This window comes from Anomaloglossus baeobatrachus, chromosome 2 (genome assembly GCF_048569485.1).
Source record: "Anomaloglossus baeobatrachus isolate aAnoBae1 chromosome 2, aAnoBae1.hap1, whole genome shotgun sequence".
Lineage (NCBI taxonomy): Eukaryota > Metazoa > Chordata > Amphibia > Anura > Aromobatidae > Anomaloglossus > Anomaloglossus baeobatrachus.
Genome location: NC_134354.1, coordinates 706,539,921 through 706,563,230, shown reverse-complemented (window position 1 = coordinate 706,563,230; position 23,310 = coordinate 706,539,921). Strand labels below are relative to the sequence as shown.

Here is a 23,310-nt window from a genome sequence, read left to right as displayed (position 1 = left end):
AAATATGCACACGTTAGGGATCCAGTTGGTACAGAAAGGTTCAGGTAAACACAAACCTCAAATTTCAAATGAAGCGTGCAGGTAGAGTATAGCGTAAGTATGTGCGATGCAGCAACCAGGGAGCCCCAACCAGTGCCTTCCCTGGAGACAGAAGCAAGGCACAGGGCTGCGTTGACTATCTGATGTCATACAATCAATAGTACGGCAGCTGATTAGGGCCAAACTTCTTTACGTGTTTCGGGACTCATGGATTTCTTAGTCAGAAAAGGTTACTCTGACAAAGGAACCCGAGAAAACCAAAGTCCCGTTGCAACATCCAAGGATGCCATCGGCCGGGGCTCCCTGGTTGCTGCATCGCATGTGCATATGCTGCATGCTACCTGCCTGTTCCCTCAGAACTCTGCAATCTGACCGTACCTTTGACGTTTCTGTACCAACCGCACCCCCAGTATTTGTGCACATTTGAGGAGTAAATAATGAACTAATGTACAAGGGTGAGTGAACCTATTTTTTGTTCCAACTTTAATAGTTTGCCCTGTGTGGAATCTGGTAGCGTTGCCATGATACATACCTCACCTTGTTAATAAGTGCATATTATATACAATGATCCATGGTGGATGCGGGGTTTTTTTTTGGGTCAAGTGCCGTGATCTATATATAAAACCTCTCTTACCTAATATATCTGTACAGATCAGTTTCTATCCAAAAGGAACTTCGCGCTAAAGGTGTTTTTTACTGCAATCATTTTTATATTGGGTGGAACGGTGGCTCAGTGGTTGCACTGTTGTTGTGTAGCGCTGGGGTCCTGGGTTCAAATCCCACCAAGGATAACATCTGCAAGGAGCTTGCATGTTCTCCCTGTGTTTGTGTGTGTTTCCTCCAGTTTCTCTGGTTTCTTCCCACACTCCAAAGACTGATAAGGAATTTAGATTCAGGTACTGATACTGTGGAGTAGAGAAGCGCAATGGGGTCTTACCCGTTAGGGAAATTAAAACGGCAAGGATTAAGGTACACTCACCTTTTCAGGTTGTGCAAAGTCACAACACCTATGAAGCACATGCAATGATAGTATCAGCTGCAGCCCTGAGGTGTAAGACGTATAATCCAATAGAAGAATCGGGTCTAAGCCGCGCTAATACTCAATTTGATATTAGTATAATTCCTTTATTGTTTGTACAGGTCGAAGCGTTTCGGAGACATCCGTCTCCTTCATCAAGACTTCAAAGGAACAATATCAAAGGAAGAATAATATATAAGATATTGTTTCTTTGATGTCCTGATGGAGATGGATGTCTCTGAAACGCGTCAAGCTGTACGATCAATAAAGGAATTATACTAATATCAAATTGAGTATTAGCGCGGCTTAGACCAGATTTCTTCTTCTATTGGACTATAGGGAATTTAGATTGTGAGCCCCAATAGGGACAGTGTTGTCAAGGTATGTTGAGCGCTGTGGAATTAATGGTGCTATATAAATGAATATTATTATTTTACAGTGCACAATAGACAGGTGTGCCCATCTCAGTTTGCAGCTTCTGGTGTGTGCTGGGGGTGCAGGTGTACTTCCATTTTTCCTCCTTTTACAATATATAGTTTACCCAAGCCAGGTTACAGTAAGGGAACAGAAGAGTAATGGATTTTTCCAGGCAGTATGTTGTAAACGCAGCAAGAGGTGGCTTTCCCATTACGTCTGCTTGTGTGTAGATGGCCGGTATGGCTGTAATCAGACACAGAAATACACGACGGCTCCAGTAGTGGACAGATTTTGCTTTCCCCATGAAAGTAAGAGAGCATTCACTGGTTTTGAAAGCTTTTCCATCCACAAATAATTCTTGTTACTTTAATTTCTCGTATTGTTGTCACTTGCCGGGAACTTTCACGTCATATTATCCTCTCTTGTTTGCTGCGCTGTCTCCTACTAAGAGGCTCCCCAGGCTCTGCCTTTCTCCGAGCACTCGAGAACCAATTGGTACAGACTGCAAATGAGCCTTCTGACATGTTAGTAATTGGATGTGGACCACTGACCTAGAACCGGCTTTATACCCCGAGTGATCCCCGCTGCTCCGGGAGAATGGATGTAATAAACAGCCACACACACACACACATTCCTGATGATTGTTGGGTCCTTTATAATTTGTAGCTGTAGTGATCTTTTCTTCACTAACCGTCTGCACAGCAGCATAATGGGGTGCTGTGCGCTCTTGTATGGCGCAGCCTGGGAATGCGGGGACAGCCAGCCTCGCGGATTATGACTCACTTCATCAATTGTACGCGAGCGAGAAAGCAGACTTCTACTATCTCAAGGCTGAGATTCATCGTCAAGGCTATAAGTGTTTATAAATACTTTCTGGTATTTCAGAACCAGCCGGTAACATCAGTGTCACACGTGAGCCTGGTCACTGATTTATACTGATCTTTGCATAAATAGATAATCTGCAAATGCCAGGCCGATTTCATAGATTGAGACTGCGGATAATCTGCAGTGACTTCACCTTTCTATAATCCATTAAAGGGGCTTTCCAATTTTGTTCCACGAGGGAAGTTAAAAAAAAAAACCCTGTGCCTTACTCACCATACCCTGGTCCGGCGTCAAGTGTCCGCTGTTGCTCCTTTTGCCAGTTATTGTCTGCAGCCCTGAAGTCACATCGACATTACTGCAGCCAATAATGGAGCTTAGCAGCTCTACCCAAGCTAATAGCACAAGCCTCTCATCTGACTGACTGGCTGCAGTTATGTCAACGGGACATCAGCGCTGCAGATAATATCAGCAATGGCCCAAAGGAGGGTGAATAACGCAGTTTGTTAAAAAAAAAATTGCAGCCAGGCAAACCTGGAAATTCCCTTTAAGGGCATGTGCACCCCATCAATCCACCAGAAAAAGCGCCGCAAAAGCAACCCATATAATGAACATAGTGCAACACAATGTCAAAACAACAACAGGGTGGCACCTGAGGAAAGCATATTGAAACGTACGTCGGGGTGGAGGGACGACTCAGCATTACACACCAGGCAATTACTTTTTAATGGCAGAGGAGCACCTTGTGTCGACTACATTCGTGTGTCCGTCTGCAGAAAACGTATATGTGCAAAAATGGCACAAAACAGAGCACACGCTAACGTGGTGTGCTCAATTACAGTGAATGGCCGTGCCGGAGCATGCGTTCGAAACACGCTTTGCAGAGTGGGGGAGGGGCGGTTCGGACGGTTGCCCCGGACGTGATCTGTGAACGTAAGACAAAACGCAATGTGAAAGGAGCCTTATTCTATCGTCCACTCAATCTAACCTAAATATACTGCTGTCTGATCATTGCAATTATCATAGCACCTTGCACTTCATGTACTTTACATCACTGGTCATTGACTAGCACCTAGCAATATCAACACTTAACATGTTTTGTAAATGAATTTATTTTTATCTGCAAACTATATACATATTAGATTGGTTGGTATAAACCTTTTATATCGTAATTTATTGATTTTCAGATAAATATATTTATTCATTTACCATTTATATTTTATGCACTTCAATTTTTCACATACCACTTTGCTCCTAAATGGGTCAATTTAAATATATATTGTGAATGAATTTTATTTTTATCTGCGGATGTTATATATTTTAGGTTTATTATTAACCATATATATTTCTTAGTCTTTGAAATTCCCAGATAAATTTTGGGTGCTATTTACTCCTGTGCCTTCTATAAGCATAATATTAGCTGATACATCATCCCTCTTGCTTGAAGCACCATTATTCATTATTTTTGTTATGGTTTTATACATTTCTAATATTATTAAATAAATAATTTAGTTTTAAACATTGAAATCACTGTTTTTTGGTGGAGCATATCCTGATCCAAGAAGAGATTATATATATATATATATATATATATATATATATATATATATATATATATATATATATATATATATGTATAATACTGTGTGTGTATATCATTTATATATATAAGTACACACACACACACACACACTGTATTATACAAAATATATATTATATCTTAGCTTTTCCCCCAAAGAAACTTTGTTAAAAACATTGTGTTGTGTCACCATTTTCTGAGAACCGTAAATTTATTATATATATATATATATATATATATATATATATATATATATATATATACATACACACACACACACACATATATAATAAATTTACGGTTCTCAGAAAATGGTGACACAACACAATGTTTTTAACAAAGATTCTTTGGGGAAGACAATATATATTCTGTATAATACAGTGTGTGTACACACACATATATATAAATAATATACACACTCAGTATTATACATATATATATATATATATATATATATATATATATATATATATATATATATATATATATATATATAAAAATAATCACACTGTATATATAATTAGCGCATTCCAAAATAAGCTTTGTTAAACACATTGTGTTGTGTCGCAATATTCTAAGAGCTGTGACTTTATTATATTGCTAATAGAGCTGCCAAGCTTTAGTTTTTGCTGTTATTATATAGGGTGCATTCATTTTTTTTAATTGCTTTTTATTGCATTTTGCAGGGGAAGTGCAGTGACAAAAAATGACAATTGCAACGTTTGATTTGTATCCTTTACACCATTTCCCATCTGGGGTAAGTAACTGTAGATTTTCAAAGATCAAACTTTTACGCATGTGGCAATACTAAATACGTTTTTTGTTGTGGGGGGGGGGGGGTTGTTGCATAATGTCTATTTTTGGCCCTGTCACTATTTAAACTAAGTTTTATTTTTATTTTTCCAATAAGTCTAAAAAGTTAGATTACTTTTTCTTCGTATTATGTACTGCAAACCTCCAGTATTGCAGTATTTAATGAATTAGAAGTATTATAGTAATATAATAATATATATATTATATATATATTAGAAGGGGTGCCTTCGGCAGCTTACTATCATATAGCGAGAGGAGAGGGAGTCATGCGAATCAGAATGGACACCGGTTACAGCATTTAAATAATGCAGTCAGAGGCAGGTGCCGGCTGTGGTAACTTTCAGGCCCAGCTACACGCACACTTGATATTCGGCATACATAAAGAGCAAGTGTCATGAAGGGGTTATATCCCCCACCGTCACTTGAGCTTCAGCAGCTATGATGCCACATGGACATGTGTGATTTTTGCCCACTTATTTGGTGCAATAACCTTGTACATCAAAGGGACATCATCAGGAAGCATCGGCGCGGGATTGAGCAGGTGGGGTCCTATCTTACTGACCAGTATAGAGGTTCTCTATAGTAATCTAATCTGTACAGCAATTCTAACCATGCCCTGATGTAAGCTTACCGGCTTCATTGTCAATTGGAAAGCTCCAGAGTTTTCCTTCTTTTGTCCACTGTATCATCTCCTCAAATCCATTCCTCGGAGGATGTTCAAAGATGGACGCAACCTCCTTTGCCAGCTCCAGATCCCATAGAGTAGGCGGCATCTCTGAGAACAGTAAATGTGATAGAAGATTTTAGCAATGTATTCCAGAAATCACAAGTAAAAGTTAAAAAACAGCCATTAACCATATATTTTATATACAGTGTATCCACCATTAACTTGAGAACGGCGGCAGCTATAGGCATAGAAGTGGTGTCTAGGTATAGTAAAGTAGCCATGCGCTACGCAATGAAACCACCTATAGCGCCACCTGGTGGAAAACAACAAGTTAGCATTTTTATCTCGAAAACGGAACGAGATAGAGAAAAAAAGTGAATTAAAAAATTGTAGGGCATCATCAATTCAATACGAATCGACACCTGGCATACAGAAATGCTATATGAAAGCCATGACCCCCCCCCACCCCCAAAACATTGAATGCTGGTCACGCATCTGGCGCTCATTTAACTTTGATGCTCAAAGTGGCCACCGTCAGCTGCAATGCACATCTGGACTCTGGACAGCATACTGTATCTGGCTGCACGTTGTGCAATATGGTAGGTGACACGTTTGCACAAGCATCTGTGATACATCGTCATAGGTCCTGCAATGTTGGTGGAGGGGTCGCATACACCTGCTGTTTGATGTGGCCTCACAGAAAGAAGTCCAATGGGGTCAGGTCAGGTGAGCGTGGAGGCCACTCCACGCAGCCACCATACCCAATGACTTGTAGGAAGGTCTTCATGAGGTATTGCTTCACGTCCGCAGCCTTGTGAGTTTTACACGTTATAATCATAGCATTTTTGTATGCAATGTTTGCATGTTTTCGAGACAAAAATGCTAACTCTGTTGTTTTCCACCAGGTGGCGCTATAGGTGGTTTCATTGCGTAGTGCATGGCTACTTTACTATACCTAGACACCACTTCTACGCCTATAGCTGCTGCCGTTCTCAAGTTAATGGCGGTGGTCAGGATATGGGTGGACACACTGTATAATATTGCCCCACTAACATTCACAGCCATCTGTGAGCCTTTAACCTGGAGGTAAGAAATGGAACTGGACAATAGATTGTAATCTATTCATTCACCTTCACCAGACATGGGGTACAGATATGGAAGCCTTAATGCCCAGATCGTTGATACGATTTGCCGAGATCGCACATAGGTCGTTTATTAGCAGTCACACGTAACGACCTCAAAAATGACGCAACATCGTTCAGCTATATAGTGTTTGACCAAGGCGGTCGTGTTGATGTTGTTCGTCGTTGGCAGGGTGTCAAACGTACCAATATGTCTGCTGTGATCCAAACGACGAACAAACTGCGTGTCAATGATCAACGATTATCAACCTATTTGCGATCATTTGGAGTCTCTCGTAGGTGTCACACGCAATGACGTCACTAGCGATGCCGGATGTGTGTCACGGAAACCGTGACCCCGACGACATATCGTCAGATAAATTGTAGCGTGGGCTTTATATACATCCCACCAAAGTGTTCTGAATGTTCGTGGACTCCTGCACCCTCAAAACTTTTGACATTTCGGTAACTTTAATTAGTGAGGGTCCGGGTGCCAAGACACACCCTGATTGTTAAAATGAAGAGGTGTTCAACCAAGTTCTGCTCTCCTCAGAGACTGATGACAAGCTCAACAGAGCATCCATTAGCTTGTCTTAGATTTCTGGGGGGAGCAAAAGTAGGGTAGGGAATTCTTCATTTTAGGGATTACTTCATTAATTTCCTTTTCTTTGTTCGTATTTAAGCTTTTACGATTAACATAGATAGATAGATAGATGGGATAGATAGATGGGATAGATAGATGGGATAGATAGATAGATGGGATAGATAGATGGGATAGATAGATGGGATAGATAGATGGGATAGATAGATGGGATAGATAGATGGGATAGATAGATGGGATAGATAGATAAATAGGATAGATAGATAGAGGGATAGATAGATGGGATAGAGAGATAGATAGATAGATAGATGGGATAGATAGATAGATAGATAGATAGATAGATGGGATAGATAGATAATGAGAGGGATAGATAGAGGGATAGATAGAGGGATAGATAGAGGGATAGATAGAGGGATAGATAGAGGGATAGATAGAGGGATAGATAGAGGGATAGATAGATAGAGGGATAGATAGATAGAGGGATAGATAGATAGAGGGATAGATAGATAGAGGGATAAGATAGATAGAGGGATAGATAGAGGGATAGATAGAGGGATAGATAGATAGAGGGATAGATAGAGGGATAGATAGATAGAGGGATAGATAGATAGAGGGATAGATAGATAGAGGGATAGATAGATTGAGGGATAGATAGATTGAGGGATAGATAGATTGAGGGATAGATAGATAGATAGAGGGATAGATAGATAGAGGGATAGATAGATAGAGGGATAGATAGAGGGATAGATAGAACATTTGCAGAATTTCTACAAGATTGAGTATTTTCTGTTCAAGAGTAAATCTATCAGAGAGGACTTTATCTCAAATGGAATTTTCTCCAAAACTGAAGTCGTGTTTCCACCCGCTACTTAACTACCTACACTCAATACTGCAAATGCCTTGGGTGCTTGTACCATAACTCCTAAGAAAACTTGCTGTCTTCAGGTCATATTTTACACAGAACTTTCCTTAATTCCCTATATCCATTCAAACGCTCAGGTCACTTGCATCTTAAAAACATCTCCAGAATCCAGCCTTTTCTCACCTTTGAAAGTGCAAAAATTCTTACTGTCGTGGAAATTCATTCTCACCTGGACTGAGCAAACTCTCTACTGATCGGTCTCCTTTAACCCCTTCACGACCCATAACGGATGTATACGTCATGGATCGTGTGAGGTTAATCCCCGCCCCCTGCCGGGGGCAGGTCGCGGCGATCTGCGCCTTTATCAGCTGTTTTTAACAGCTGACATGTGTGCCTGCAAGTTACGAGTGGAATCACTTCCACCTGCAAATTTTAAACCCTTACATCTCACTGCCAAAGTCTGGCAGCAAGATGTATATGCGCGCGGCCATTACTTTCACTTACCACCACCCCCACCGGAAGTCACGTGAGTGATCATGTGACTTTCGGTGGTTGCTATGGTAGCACAGGGTCATGTGATGACGCCTGTAGCTAACATGAGTCACTTTCTCTCAGTGCCGACATAGTTCCGGCATTGAGAGTAAAGCAGCGTATCTGCAGTTCTCAGCTCTGTAGCTGAGATCTACAGATAGGGAAGAGAGATGTTAAAATCACCCCCCTTTCACCCCATTGAAAATTAAAGGGTTAAAAAAATATACACATATTTGGTATCGCCGCATTCAGAAATGCCCGATCTATCAAAATGTAAAATTTATTAATCTGATTGGTAAATGGCGTAGCGGCAAAAAAAATTCCAAATGCCAAAATAACGTTTTTTTGGTTGCCGCAAGTTTTGCGCAGAATGCAATAACAGGCGATCAAAACGTAGCATCTGCGCAAAAATGGTACCATTAGAAACGTCAGCTCGAGACGCAAAAATAAGCAGTCACTGAGCCATAGATCCCAAAAAAATGAGAACGCTACGGGTTTCAGAAAATGGCGCAAAACGTACGCCACTTTTAATGGACACGCTTGTGATTTTTTTTTAACCCTAGATACAAGTAAACCTATACATGTTTGGTGTCCACAAACTCACACCGACCTCAGGCATCACAACAACACATCAGTTTTACCATATAGTGAACATGGTGAATAAAATATCCCAAAAACTATTGTGCGATCCCACTTTTTTTTGCAGTTTTTCCACACTTGGAAGTTGTTTGCCGTTTTCCAGTACACTGTATGGTAAAACTTATGGTTTCATTTAACAGTACAACTCGTCCTGCAAAAAACAAGCCCTCATATGGCAAGATTGACGGAAAAATAAAAAATGTTACGGCTCTCGGAAGAAGGGGAGCAAAACAAAAAACGGAAACCGCTCTGGGGCTGAAAGGGTTAACCAAACTTTCTCCTCTCCAATATGAACCAAATGCAGCAGCCAGGGTTATATTTTTGTCCAGGGTCAATATTTTTGCCTCCAGCTTGTGCCAGTCATTACAATGGTTACCCATTAGCTGGAGAATACAATACAAACAAACATATCTCTCTCACCCACAAAGCTCTCCACAGTTCTGCATAACCCTCTATCTCCTCCATCATCTCCATCTATCGCCCTATTTGTGCTCTCTGTTCTGCAACTGATCTAAGGGGTACTTCACACACAGCGAGATCGCTACTGAGATCGCTGCTGAGTCACGGTTTTTGTGACCTCATTAGCGATCTTGCTGTGTGTGACACTGAGCAGCGATCTGGCCTCTGCTGTGATGCCGCTGCTCGTTACACACAGTGCTGGTTTGTTTTTTTTAGTGTTGCTCTCCCGCTGATAAGCACACATCGCTGTGTGTGACAGCGAGAGAGCAACAATCCTGAATGTGAAGGGAGCAGGAGCCGGCGTCTGACAGCCTGCGGTAAGCTGTAACCAAGGTAAACATCGGGTAACCAAGGTGGTTACCCGATATTTACCTTCGTTACCAGCCTCCGCAGCTCTCACGCTGCCAGTGCCGGCTCCTGCTCCCTGCACACGCCAAGCGAAGCGGTGTGCGCTGGCAACTAAGGTAAACATCGGGTAACCATACCCGATGTTTACCTTAGTTACCAGTGTCCGCAGCTTCCAGACGCCGGCTCCGTACAAGCGCAGCTTCGCTTGCACGTCACTGCTGGCTGGGGGCTGGTCACTGGTCGCTGGTGAGATCTGCCTGTTTGACAGCTCACCAGCGACCATGTAGCAATGCAGCAGCGATCCTGACCAGGTCAGATCGCTGGTCAGATCGCTGCTGCATCGCTAAAGTGTGAAGGTACCCTAAGATCCTCCATAATCTGAACCTCAATCCTCTATCCAAGACTTCTCTTGTGCTGCCCCAGTTTTCTTGAATGGATTACTTCGTATAGCTAGTCCTCACGTTTTTAGGTTCCTTTAAATACACGTCTCTGCAGACAAGCTTATCACCTCAACTTACTAACCTAACTTACCCCTGTTCCCGCTTTCTAAATTTTAATCAAAAGCTGCTCCTTCCTATTCATCTGTCTCCACATACTGCCTGTACCCTATAGCACATGTACAGATACTGGATGAAGACCAGATTATTTGAAATGCCCTATTTATGATAATGATGGCTGAACCATACATAAGCACTTTTTACCTATTGCGCTCCACCTATTTCCCTATAGATTGTAAGCTTGCGAGCAGGGTCCTCACTTCTGAAACTGTTGAACTGTGTGTTACTTTGTATTGTTTATGTCTGTACTTACCCCTACTAAATTGAAATGTGCTGCAGAATATGCTGGCTCTATATAAAGTTATTACTTTTTATTTCTTTAATCATTCATTTCTAGGTTTAAAGGGAACCAATCACCAGGATTTTTGTATAGAACCTAAAGGCAGTGCTATACTAACACTATCAGGCTGATTCTATACATACCTGTAGTGGTCAGCTCGGATGTTTAGGTTTTGAAATCCAAGAAAGTAAAGTTTAAAAAAAATCGGCAGCTTCTTTAGTGACAGCAGCTGAGATCAGATAATATCTGTGAGGGTATTCATAGTTATAGTCATAGCTAATTTTAACAGGGGGAGGGGATAAGTATTATACAATCGACTTAGCAGGACCTGTGGTGAGGTCATACCCATGTGACCAGAAGAGGCGGGGCCTCAGCCAATAAAGCTGATAACATGAAGCAACATTTTTCTGTTGGTTGAGGCCCCGCCCCTTCTGGTCACATGGGTATGACCTCACCACAGGTCCTGCTAGGTCAATTGTATAATACTTATGCTAATTCTAACAGAGGGTGGGGATAACTATGTATACCCCCCACCCCCCCAGATATTATCTGATCCTCAGCTGATGTCACTCAAGAAGCTGACGATTTTATAAACTTTACTTTCTTGGATTTCAAAACCTATATATCTGAGCTGACCACTACAGGTATGTATAGAATCAGCCTGATAGTGCCAGTATAGCCCTGGCTTTAGGTTATATAGGAAAATCCTAGTGATTGATTCCCTTTAATATTGCTTTAACACTAGAAGTCCCAGGAATTTAGAGCTCCATAGGGTTCCAATGGTAGAAATGTAAAATGACCCCGCTCTGGGACTTCTAGTGTTAAGAGCAAATGATCTATGTGTAGAAACAAGTCATATAAACCCAAGGAAAAAGCTGAATTCAAAATACTCCTGCAGGGTTACATATGACTTTAGAAGTGGAGCCTGAATGCAGAAAAGCTTGTTGGAATTTTTAAAAAAAAGTATAGTGGAGAAGTCAAATGATTCTCTATCCATTAGGTTGAAGCAAAATCTATTCGCAGTTAGTTCTATACAGTATAGGTAACGCTAAGGCTACATGCGCACGCTGCTTCTTTTTCGTGTTCACAAAATGCAGCCAAAACTGCAGCCAAAACTGCAGCCAAAACTGCACCGTGTCAGAGAGAGCCTGGAAATGTCACAAAAAATGTAGGTGCTTTTTTGGTGCGTTTTTGCTGCTTTTTTGGTGCGTTTTTGGCTGCAGTTTTGTCAACAAATGTTTCATGTATTTTTCAGTTCAAACAAGCCCATAAAGCTTGTTGAATTGAAGAAAAAAAAATTAGAAATAAATAAATAATTAAATAAAATGGCGTGCGGTCCCCCCCCATTTTAATGCCAGACAGATAAAGCCATACGGCTGAAGGCTGGTATTCTCAGGATGGGGAGCTCCACGTTATGGGGAGCCCCCCAGCCTAACAATATCAGTCAGCAGCCGCCCAGAATGGCCGCATCCATTATATGCGACAGTTCTGGGACTGTACCCGGCTCTTCCCGATTTACCCTGGTGCGTTGGCAAATCGGGGTAATAAGGAGTTATTGGCAGCCCATAGCTGCCACTAAATCCTAGATTAATCATGTCAGGCGTCTATGAGACACCCTCCATGATTAATCTGTAAGTGACAGTAATTAAACACACACACCCGAAAAATCCTTTATTAGAAATAAAAAACACAAACACATTCCCTCATTACCAATTTATTAACCACGACAAAGCCCTCCATGTCCGGCGTAATCCAGCATGCTCCAGCGTCGCTTCCAGCTCTGCTACATGCAGGTGACCGGAGAAGCAGCAAACACCGCCGCTCCGGTCACCTCCACGCAGCTAATGAAGACAGCCGCGCGATCAGCCTGAGCTGTCAGTGAGGTTACCCGCGGCCACCGCTGAATCCAGCGGTGGCCGCGAGTAACCTCAGTGACAGCTCAGCTGATCGCGCTGGAGCGTAGAGCCGACACAGGAGCGTGGAGCCGACACAGGAGCGTGGAGCCGACACAGGAGCGTGGAGCCGGCAGAGGAGCGTGGAGCCGGCAGAGGAGCGTGGAGCCGACACAGGAGCGTGGAGCCGACACAGGAGCGTGGAGGACGGGACTTTCAGCGGCGGCGGCGGTGGCAGTGAGAGGGGTCCATCATCTCCCCTGTGCGTGCACGCTGGGGACAGCGGTACTTCAGGGAACACGTGGAGGACGGGACTATCAGCGGCGGCGGCAGCGAGAGGGAAAAATCTATGTTTTCAGCTGCCAATGTCCATCCCCCTCTCGCTGCCGCCGCCGCTGATAGTCTCGTCCTCCACATCATCTCCCCTGTGCGTGCACGCTGGGGACAGTGGTACTTCGGGGAACACGTGGAGGACGGGACTATCAGCGGCGGCGGCAGCGAGAGGGGGATGGACATTGGCAGCTGAAAACATAGATTTTTCCCTCTCGCTGCCGCCGCTGCTGATAGTCCCGTCCTCCACATCATCTCCCCTGTGCGCGCACGCTGGGGACAGCGGTACTTCGGGGAACACGTGGAGGACGGGACTATCAGCGGCGGCAGCAGAGAGAGATAAAAATCAATGTTTTCAGCTGCCAATGTCCATCCCCCTCTCGCTGCCACCGCCGCTCATAGTCCTGTCCTCCACATCATCTCCCCTGGGGACAGCGGTACTTCGGGGAACACATGGAGGACGGGACGGGACCACTTGCCTGACCTCACTTCCTGACAAATCACCTGCGTTTTTGCTAGCAAAAACGCAGGTAAAAGGCAGGTAGAATGCACCACTTTTGATTAGCATGCATTTTTCCTGCGTTTTTGATGCCCTCATTGATTTCAATGGGTGACAAATGTTGACAAAAACGCAGGAAGAATGAACATGCTGCATTTTTTTTGTCACAAACTTTTGACAAAAAAAACGCTGACAAATAAACTGCAACGTGCGCATAGCAAATCTGACTTCTCATAGACTTTGCTGGGAAGTCAGATGTCAGAAAGTTCTGCTGACAAAACTGCAGCCAAAAAAGCAGCAAAAAAGCAGGAAAAAAAGCAGCGTGCGCATGTAGCCTAAGGGTATGTGCGCACTAGGCGTTTTTTTCATGCTGCGTTTTTATGTGCGTTTTTGTCTCAAAAAACGCACCCGCGGCTAAAAAAAACGCGGCAAAAACGCATGCGTTTTTGCCGCGATTTGGTGCGTTTTTTGCTGCGTTTTTGCTCACTGCGTTTTTAATCAGTGCACAATGCCATTAAAGATTGTTGATGAAGAAAAAAAAAAAGGTCTGATGTCATTTCCTTCTTCAAAATGTTCATTGTATGCAGGAGAGCAGACAGCTGCAGAACTAGTGTATGCAGGAGAGCAGACAGCAGCTGCAGAACTACAAGGCTCAGCATCCTCCATTCACTAGTGTATGCAGTTTTTTGCCCAAAAAGAAAAAAAAAATGACATGGGCTTCGCCATATTTTTGTATGCTAGCCGGGTACAGCAGGCAGGTACGGGCTGCCCCCAACCCCCAGCTGCCTATTTGTACCCGGCTGGGAACCAAAAATATAGAGAAGCCCTTTTTTTTTTTAATTATTTCATGAATTTCATGAAATAAAAAAAAAAAAAAATGACGTGGGCTTCGCCTAATTTTTGAGTCCAGCCGGGTACAACTAGGCAGCTGGGGATTGGAATCCACAGTGCAGGGTTCCCAAGATCTCTGGGCACCCCCACTGCGAATTGCAGTCCGCAGCCACCCCAGAAAATGGCGCTTTCATAGAAGCGCCATCTTCTGGCGCTGTATCCAACTCTTCCAGCTGCCCTGAAGCCGGGTGGCTAGCTAGGTAATAATGGAGTTAGGGCTAGCTGTATATTATCAGCTAGCCCTAAGCCCGAAATTCATGGTGTCATGCCAATATTAGACATGGCCACCATGAATTTCTAGTAATGATAAAAAAAAAAAAAAACAACACACAGAAAAATTTTTTTATTAGAAATAAAACACAACACAATTAGTGACTCCATCTTTATTGAAATAAACCCCCCTCCGCAGTAATCCTGGGTCAGGGTCCCGCGCCGTCCAATCCGGATCCAATATCATCTGATCGGTTTGCTGGAAGGCAAAGCGATCAGATGATCTGTCAGGATCAAGTGCCTGAATCCCATCACACATCAGCTGATTGTATAAAAGCCGATCATACAATCAGCTGATGCATCAGTAGAAAAAAAAAAAATAATACTCACTTATGTGCTGTGCTGATTACCGGCAGCTCCTGGAGCGATCGATTGGACAGGAGTCTGATCCCGTCCGATCGCTGCAGGAGCTGCCGGTAATCAGCTGATGAAGTCCCCTGACGGCAGGATCAGCTGATAGCCGGCCGGGCGCGAAAAAGCCGGCGAGACTACGATCAGCTGATGCGTCAGGTGACTGCATCAGGTGATCCACCGCCAGGTCCTGCAAGCAAGGTCCTGCCCCGGGGAGACTGCACACAGCCAGAGCGGCGGGACCGGGACAGGAGCGGGCATGGCACCGGGACCCTGCAGACAGGTGAGTATGACATTTTTTTTTTTCTACTGATCACTTTGGTTTTCGCCGCTGCCTCCACCTCCCGCCCAGACATGGCGCCGCACGGAGCTGACATGGCACCGGACGGGAGGTGGACGCAGCGGTGACGGTACCGGGAGGATTCATGCTTCTGTGTTTACCAACCAATTCTTTTTACTCTCTATATTAATGACCTTGTGGATGGGATTGATAGTACAGTGTAAGTCTTTGCCGATGACACCAAACTATGCAGGATATTAAAAACTGACCTGGATAGTACAATATTACAAAAAGATGTGGATAAGATGTCAGAATGGGCAGATACTTGGCAAATGAGATTTAATGTTGATAAATGTAAAGTAATGCACCTAGGACGGAGTAATCCTATAGCTGCGTATACATTAAATGGAAGTAAACTCGGGACTACAGAACAGGAGAAGGACTTGGGTATTCTCATTACAAATAAGCTGAGCAGCAGCACTCAATGTCAGGCAGCAGCTGCTAAAGCAAACAAGATTCTAGGGTGTATAAAAAGAGAGATTAGATCCCGTGATCCCAACGTATTGTTACCCATCTATAAATCACTTGTAAGGCCACATCTGGAATACGGGATCCAGTTTTGGGCTCCACATTTTAAAAAGGACATTCAGAAGTTAGAGTCAGTTCAAAGGCGGGCAACTAGACTATTACAAGGAATGGAAGGCCTCCCATATGATGGCAGATTGAAAAAGTTAGATATGTTTAGCTTAGAAAAAAGACGTCTCAGAGGAGATCTCATTTATATGTATAAATACATGTGTGGGCAATATAAAGGACTGGCACATAACTTATTTCTTCCGAAAACAATACTAAGGACAAGGGGACACTCACTGCGAGTGGAAGAAAAGCGATTCCGACACCTAAATAGGAAAGGGTTCTTTACAGTTAGAGCGGTCAGACTGTGGAATGCCGACCACAAGAGGTAGTAATGGCAGATACTATAACAGCTTTTAAAAAAGGGCTGGATGATTTCCTCAGTACACAACATTGTTGGTTATAAATGACTTAGTGACTAAATGTAGAACTGGTGGAGGAAGGTTGAACTAGATGGACCTAGGTCTTTTTTCAACCTAAGTAACTATGTAACTATGTAACTATGTAACTATGTAACAGAAGGAATCCTCTTCCTGTACACGTCACTGTAGTACCCACCCCTTGCGTTTATAGCTGCGTTTTTAGTCATAGAAACGCAGCTATATTTGCAATGTGCCTTTTTCATTGCGTTTTTGAACATCTCATTGAACTCAATGGGTGAAAAACGCAGTGAAAAACGCAGAAATAATTGACATGCTGCGTTTTTGTGGTCACCACAAAAACGCAGCTAAAAAAAAAACGCTGTGTGCGGACAGCACTTATGAAAACCCATTGACATTGCTGGGGAAGCAATGTCACTGCGTTTTCAGCACAAAAACGCGATAAAAAACGCCGCTAAAAACGCGGCAAAAACGCCTAGTGCGCACAAGGCCTAATAGACACATATGATGTGGCAATTACTGGAATAACCCACAAATTCGGGGAAAATCGTAAATTGCACAAGGTTCTAGAATTACAAGGAGAGAGGAGTAGAACAAGGCGCACGAAGGTTTTGATCCATGAGATTCCGCAAGAAGAGAACAGTCTGAGAAATTACGTGTCTAGACGGGCATTTAAACTTGGTCAAATTATATTTCCATTTTAAAATGACTGTCTTCCTTATGTTTTCCTGAAATTACAAGACGCCTTCCAAGCCCTTTACCAGCAGTCTGCAAGACACTACTGCCAGACATGAAATGCCGGGCTTCTCATCTAGACCAGTGACATGTCCTCTAGTCCTTAGTGTCAATGATTGGGAATCAGGAGAGATAACCGTGACCTTTCAGGAATAAAAAAAAATAAAATAAAAATATGCTTTTCCCGGAGGTAAGTTACGCACTCTTTACCCTATATTTGCTTTTCCATAGACCATGGGCATCTACTGGGTACTTGTACAATTCCAGAACTGCCGCAAACAAGTCAGTACAACCTCGCTGCCGGGCAAACATTCTCAGCTTTTTTCCTGGCGAGTCGAACTCATAATGCTGCCATTTCCATGTCAGATAAATGGAAAACTGAATTTTTACCAAAAACATCCGTTCACTTCTGTAAAGGGCTATTCCACTGCTGCACATTGGAGGTACCGGCATGTGTCCTAATGTAGAGGATACACGCACCATACTCGCTAATCGCGCGTGCGTCTCATCAGGTATGTGGGGTCGTAACATCGGCACTACTTGCGGCCAATGTGGAAGTGAACAGCCCTGGACAACCCTGCCCAAGTCACAAAAACAAATAGAACTGTACTAAGTAGTCCTTCAGAGCAAAATGACATGAAGAAGGAAGCCCATCTCTATGTAGAACTTGCCTCAATCCCGCACATTCGCCAGTGTCACTGTATGAGCAGAACAGCTACTCCTGGAGATCGCCATCTCATTGTTCAGCATACGCATCCATTGTGGGGCAATATGAGCATACGTGTGATTTTAGTAGAGACATCACTGGCTAGAATAAAGCCATCGCTTTCAATCAATGAAGTGGGTCAGGGGATCTGGGTGGCCAGTGACTGAGGAAGGTGCTCCAGACAATCCCTGGTGCGCATTTTAAAATGTTAGTTTAGAAGAATGGGCATATATGTGATACAGACTGCCCTACATGGGGTGTGCTTACTTCATAACTTAAAAGGAGTAGTTTGGGGCAAAATTAACATAAGGATGCTTAATAGTAGTTATCCCTTCAAATACGAAGCCGATAAATAGCAAGCATAAAGGGAATCTGTCAGCAGGTTTTTGCCAACTCATCTGAGAGCAGCATGATGTAGGCAAGGAGATTCTGAATCAAATGGTGTGTCACTTAGATTACTGGCTGCAGCCGTTCTGACACAAACTGATCTTCTAGCTTTAGTCATTTGGCTGAGCCCAGGGAGCGGTTCACACCAGGCTCTCAAAAGAGATCGTACATTGACTGTGGTGTCAATCACAGCAGGGGGCATGTCAGACTCCTGTGCACATGAGTTTCTAGTCCTGTAATGATAAGGGTCCTGCTAGTATAGTGTACTATTTTCTTTACCCAAAAGTCAAAAAAGTACATGGAGTACTATATAACCAGCTTTTGTTGCATTGAATGTTGTCATTGTTAGATCTGTTCTGGACCCAGCACATGCTTCAATATACCAGTGTGATCCAGCATCATGTGACCCGACACAGGGCTACCAGGACCAATATAGGAAGTGTTAGTGCAGCTGCCTTTTATATATACAGCATTTTTAGGACTAGGATTGCTAAGCGCTGTACTTACCGAGGCTTGAGATCATCTGTACCTGCTCCCACTGCAACTCAATCACTTCCAGGGCAGCTCATTAGCCTCATACATATTCACTGCTTTCCCCGCCCACCGGCATCTGTGATTGGTTGCAGTCAGACAGACCCCCAACCTGAGTGACAACATGTCTGACTGCTTTGAATCACAGCTATGTGCAATCTACTGTATATTGTACAGTAAAAATAAATATTTGGTGTAGGGTCCCCCCATATTTTAAGGTAACCTGACCTCATGTTACTTTAGTTACAGCCACGCCGGAACCTTGGTAAGTTGATTCATACTTATTTTCTTTATTTTTCCTTTATTATTTATTTTTTTTATTTACAGAGTTGCCGGATCTTGATCAACGTCTGGAATTCCGGGCCCGGCACTTGGGTACCTTTGAAACTGCGTGGATCCGGACTTTATCAGTCCGGGTCCACCCATTGCTAATTATTACCAAAATTCTCAATTCTGAGGTAAAATCTGTATTCGGTGAAGACTTTCCCATTACTGAGATAGGAGATGGTGGCTGTTACTGATGAAATTTATGTAGATAGAAGAGAAATAGTCTGATATTCTGAACGGAGCGAAGGCCTTGACAATATCTAGCCCATCCAAGGCCCTCTCAATTGGATGGGAAGGTGCAGAGTAAAAAAGCCAAAACCATGTCCTTGGTGAGGTGAAAAGTTGAAATCAACTTAATTAAAAAAGAAGGGACCAGCCTCAACACTACTTGTCTTGGGGCAGGATAAGGTAAAGAGTGTAACCGGAGAGGGCTACCAGCTCAGATACTCAAAGTGATGGCTACAAGAAAGGCTACTCTATAGGAAAGATGCAATGGGGAGATTTCCCTAATGGGCTCAAAGAGCGGAGTCTGAAGGGCACCTAAACAGGGTTAAGATCCCACATATCCAAAAGGTGGCTGGTATAGCATGCGCCACACCCTGAAGAAATGTCATAACTTTGGGCTTAGAAGCCAACAGAACAGCCAAGTACCTTAAGGGAGCCAAGTGCAAACCCTGAATCCAGACCCAACTGCAAGAAATAAAGAAATACTGGCAAGGGAAAAACCATTGGCGTAACAAAAGTCTACTGCCAGCAACGCAAGTAGGCCCTCTAAGTGCTGATGAATGAATGATCTGCAAAAAGGAGGGCTTTTGCCTAACTTGGCCTCTCAAAGCCAAAAAAATAGGACCTCGGTGGCCTCCAACTGACAGTATAAATTACTTAGGAGCCTGGTGCTGGCAAATGAAGTATATAGTCTGCTGGGGAAGAGACTATTTTAATTTCATTGTTATAATAGTGTCAGTCTCCAGATGGCACAGACTATCCTATGGTTACTGTGTCCCCCAATGAAGTGACCGAGAAATGTACAATTTTCATTGTGAAGAGAGGGGGAGAAGGGTCACCTATTGTGATTGGTGGATCCTGTTTGGTGATACTGGTCATAGTAATCCTGCCTCTGATGGTAAGTAGTCTGCTGAAAACACTTCCTGAAAGGACAGGAAGTGTGAGTTTAGAAAACCTCTAGTGGCCAATGTGAAAATTGCAAGATTACCACTTGTATGTATTTTTTATTAAAAAAAAATATATACAAGTAACACAAAAACCCGATTTAAACAATAGCTTCCGGTAATCCATTGGGATTATTTGCTCTCATTTTATTCTAATTCAGACAACCAGTGGGTCTCCCATAAACAGAATCAGCAGCACAGAGTATTTTAGCTCAGTGGAAAGTCTCCATAGACCTTTTATATACAAATCAGCTGTGAATTCACTATAGTTCCCAGTGGATTTCTATAAATTATAACATTCTTTCAGATGCAGTCATAGTGCTGGCACTGTGTGATCACATACTTTACATTTTATTCTATGGCATTTGTGCCAACTAAACCCTTTTCCAGCCTCAAGATAATTGTGACACAAGTTAGAAGACTTCATTGTCAAGATGTCACGCTAATTTTTAATTTTGGGACGACCAGCATAGCAAGAGATCATGCGGGAGACGTCAGGGATCAAATATCTCTTGGTATTTCCTGCTCCTTGGAGAAGATGTATTTTGCAATCCCGATTCCAGTGCAGAAACACAGCCACGGACGGAGCGAGTAACATCCAGAGACATTCCATAGGAAATCGAGATCACGGACATCTCCTCACACCCAGCAAGTGCTTCCAAGTCAGATCCCAATCTCTGCTAGCAGACGGACAGATTTCATGACAAACCGTGACAATTGGTGGTGAAGGTGCCGCGAGACCATGAGGCGGGCAAAGTACTCACTGCAGTGTGTACACTGCTATATTCCGGTATTAGAGCTGCAGTCAATTGTTTATAATCTTCCCTGATCTGTAAACCCCATTATAAATGAGGATATGCATGAGTGGAAATACGACCTACTGCATCACTACGACCCCTAACAGGAGACGATCAGCTGATCCCACCAAGTTCACATGTATGGACAACTTAAAGTCACCATATACATTAGAAAAATGTTGGCAAAGCCGGCCAATATTGCCGAATTCATCCAACAGTCTAATAGGTATGGGCAGCACAATCCGACTGATGGTCAGGAGCAAATGTCAGTGGGGCAGTGTGGCCTGGAGTCATGGGGGCTCAGCCTTGCAATATGGGTGCTGTGAGATACCAGGCCACCTGGCCGGTTGGTGCACTTTCGTGCAGCGGTGGTTGGCTTCAGATAAGTTAGGGACTAGTGTTGATCGGACCCCGGACCTGAGAGAGGAGAAAAGAAAGGCGAGAGTGGAGAAAAGAGAGGCGAGAGAGGAGAAAAGAGAGGCGAGACAGGAGAAAAGAGAGGTGAGAGAGGAGAAAAGAGGAGAGAGAGGAGAAAAGAGAGGAGCGGAGAAAAGAGAGGAGAGGAGAAAAGAGTGGAGAGGAGAAAAAAGAGTGGAGAGGAGAAAAAAGAGTGGAGAGGAGAAAAGAGTGGAGAGGAGAGACGAGAGAGGAGAGACGAGAGGAGAGACGAGAGGAGAGAGTGAGGAGAGAAGAGAGAGAGCGAGGAGAGAAGAGAGAGCGAGGAGAGAAGAGAGAGAGCGAGGAGAGAAGAGAGAGCGAGGAGAGAAGAGAGAGCGAGGAGAGAAGAGAGAGCGAGGAGAGAAGAGAGAGCGAGGAGAGGAGAGAGAATAGGAGAGAGGAGAGAGCAGAGAGGAGAGAGAAGTGAGGAGAGAGAAGTGAGGAGGAGAGAAGTGAGGAGGAGAGAGAGGAGAAGAGAGAAGAGAGAGAAAGAGAGAGAAAGAGAGAGAGAGAAAGAGAGAGAGAAAGAGAGAAAGAGAAAGAGAGAAAGAGAAAGAGAGGAGAAGAGAAAGAGAGAAAGAGAGAGAAAGAGAGAGAAAGAGAGAGAGAAAGAGAGAGAAAGAGAGAGAAAGAGAGAGAAAGAGAGAGAAAGAGAGAGAAAGAGAGAGAAAGAGAGAGAAAGAGAGAGAAAGAGAGAGAAAGAGAGAGAAAGAGAGAGAAAGAGAGAGAAAGAGAGAGAAAGAGAGAAGAAAGAGAAAGAGAGAGAGAGAAAGAGAAAGAGAGAAAGAGAGAAAGAGAGAAAGAGAAAGAAAGAAGAGAAGAGAAGAGAGAGAGAGAGAACGAGAGGAGAGACGAGAGGAGAGACGAGAGAGAGACGAGACGAGAGAGAGACGAGAGGAGAGACGAGAGGAGAGACGAGAGGAGAGACGAGAGGAGAGACGAGAGGAGAGACGAGAGGAGAGACGAGAGGAGAGACGAGAGGAGAGACGAGAGGAGAGACGAGAGGAGAGACGAGAGGAGAGACGAGAGGAGAGACGAGAGGAGAGACGAGAGGAGAGACGAGAGGAGAGACGAGAGGAGAGACGAGAGGAGAGACGAGAGGAGAGACGAGAGGAGAGACGAGAGGAGAGACGAGAGGAGAGACGAGAGGAGAGACGAGAGGAGAGACGAGAGGAGAGACGAGAGGAGAGACGAGAGGAGAGACGAGAGGAGAGACGAGAGGAGAGACGAGAGGAGAGACGAGAGAGAGAGAGAGAGAGAGAGTGAAAAAGAGTGACTGTGATCGCGCCAGGCTGATTTCTGGCCAAGCAGGATCCGGTCTATCAGTATACCACCGTTCACATGCCTTTGCGTGCAGTATAGTCAGGATCCAGCGACTTGCAGTATTTGGACGCAGCTCAAAAACGCTACCAGTAGCGTTTTTGAAAAATGTTAAAAAACTGTAAGTCCCAGGATCCTCACTATAACGCATGTGAACGCATGTTGACGCGAGTCCATTGCAAATGCATTGAAATGAAAACGAATTTGCACTGGATCCGTTTTTGCGTTAAAAAAACGTTCAGGTCGCATGTTAAAATAACGTAGTGTGAAAGCAGCCTAAGCAGCTTTTTCTTGGTGATGGCAAGAGCCCTTGGCCAAGCGAGTGCTCCGGTGTATGGGGGAGGCGGCTGTTTGGCCGTCCGCCATCTCATGTGTACGCCAAGCTTTAGTTCTAAAAGATTCTATTATATTGGAAAACTGCCTTAGGCTATGTGCGCACTTACCGGATTTTGCCGCGGATTTTCTGCGGATTTGCTGCATGTTTCGCTGCAGAAAATGTTCATAACAACTCTGCAGTGAATCACCAGCAAAACCTATGGGCAAAAAAAATCCTGTGCGCACTAGGCGGAATTTGACAGCTGCATGTTTTGCTGCGGGATTCCCGCAGCAAAAACAATTGCA

General features: G+C 43.8%; 1 protein-coding gene and 1 long non-coding RNA gene across 2 annotated transcripts in view; one reads left to right on the top strand and one right to left on the bottom strand.

The window, feature by feature from the left end:
• Positions 1 to 23,310, bottom strand: part of MRPS31 (mitochondrial ribosomal protein S31) — a 120,189-nt gene that overhangs the window by 11,267 nt on the left and 85,612 nt on the right. Inside the window, exon 6 of the mRNA XM_075334592.1 lies at positions 5,320 to 5,463. Within this exon, the coding sequence (XP_075190707.1) occupies positions 5,320 to 5,463 (144 nt within the window). The remainder of the gene's footprint in view (positions 1 to 5,319; positions 5,464 to 23,310) is intronic.
• The window catches only part of LOC142290624 (uncharacterized), a 119,853-nt gene continuing 101,102 nt past the window's right edge, over positions 4,560 to 23,310 (top strand). Inside the window, exon 1 of the long non-coding RNA XR_012750353.1 lies at positions 4,560 to 4,632. This is a non-coding gene — a long non-coding RNA (uncharacterized LOC142290624). The remainder of the gene's footprint in view (positions 4,633 to 23,310) is intronic.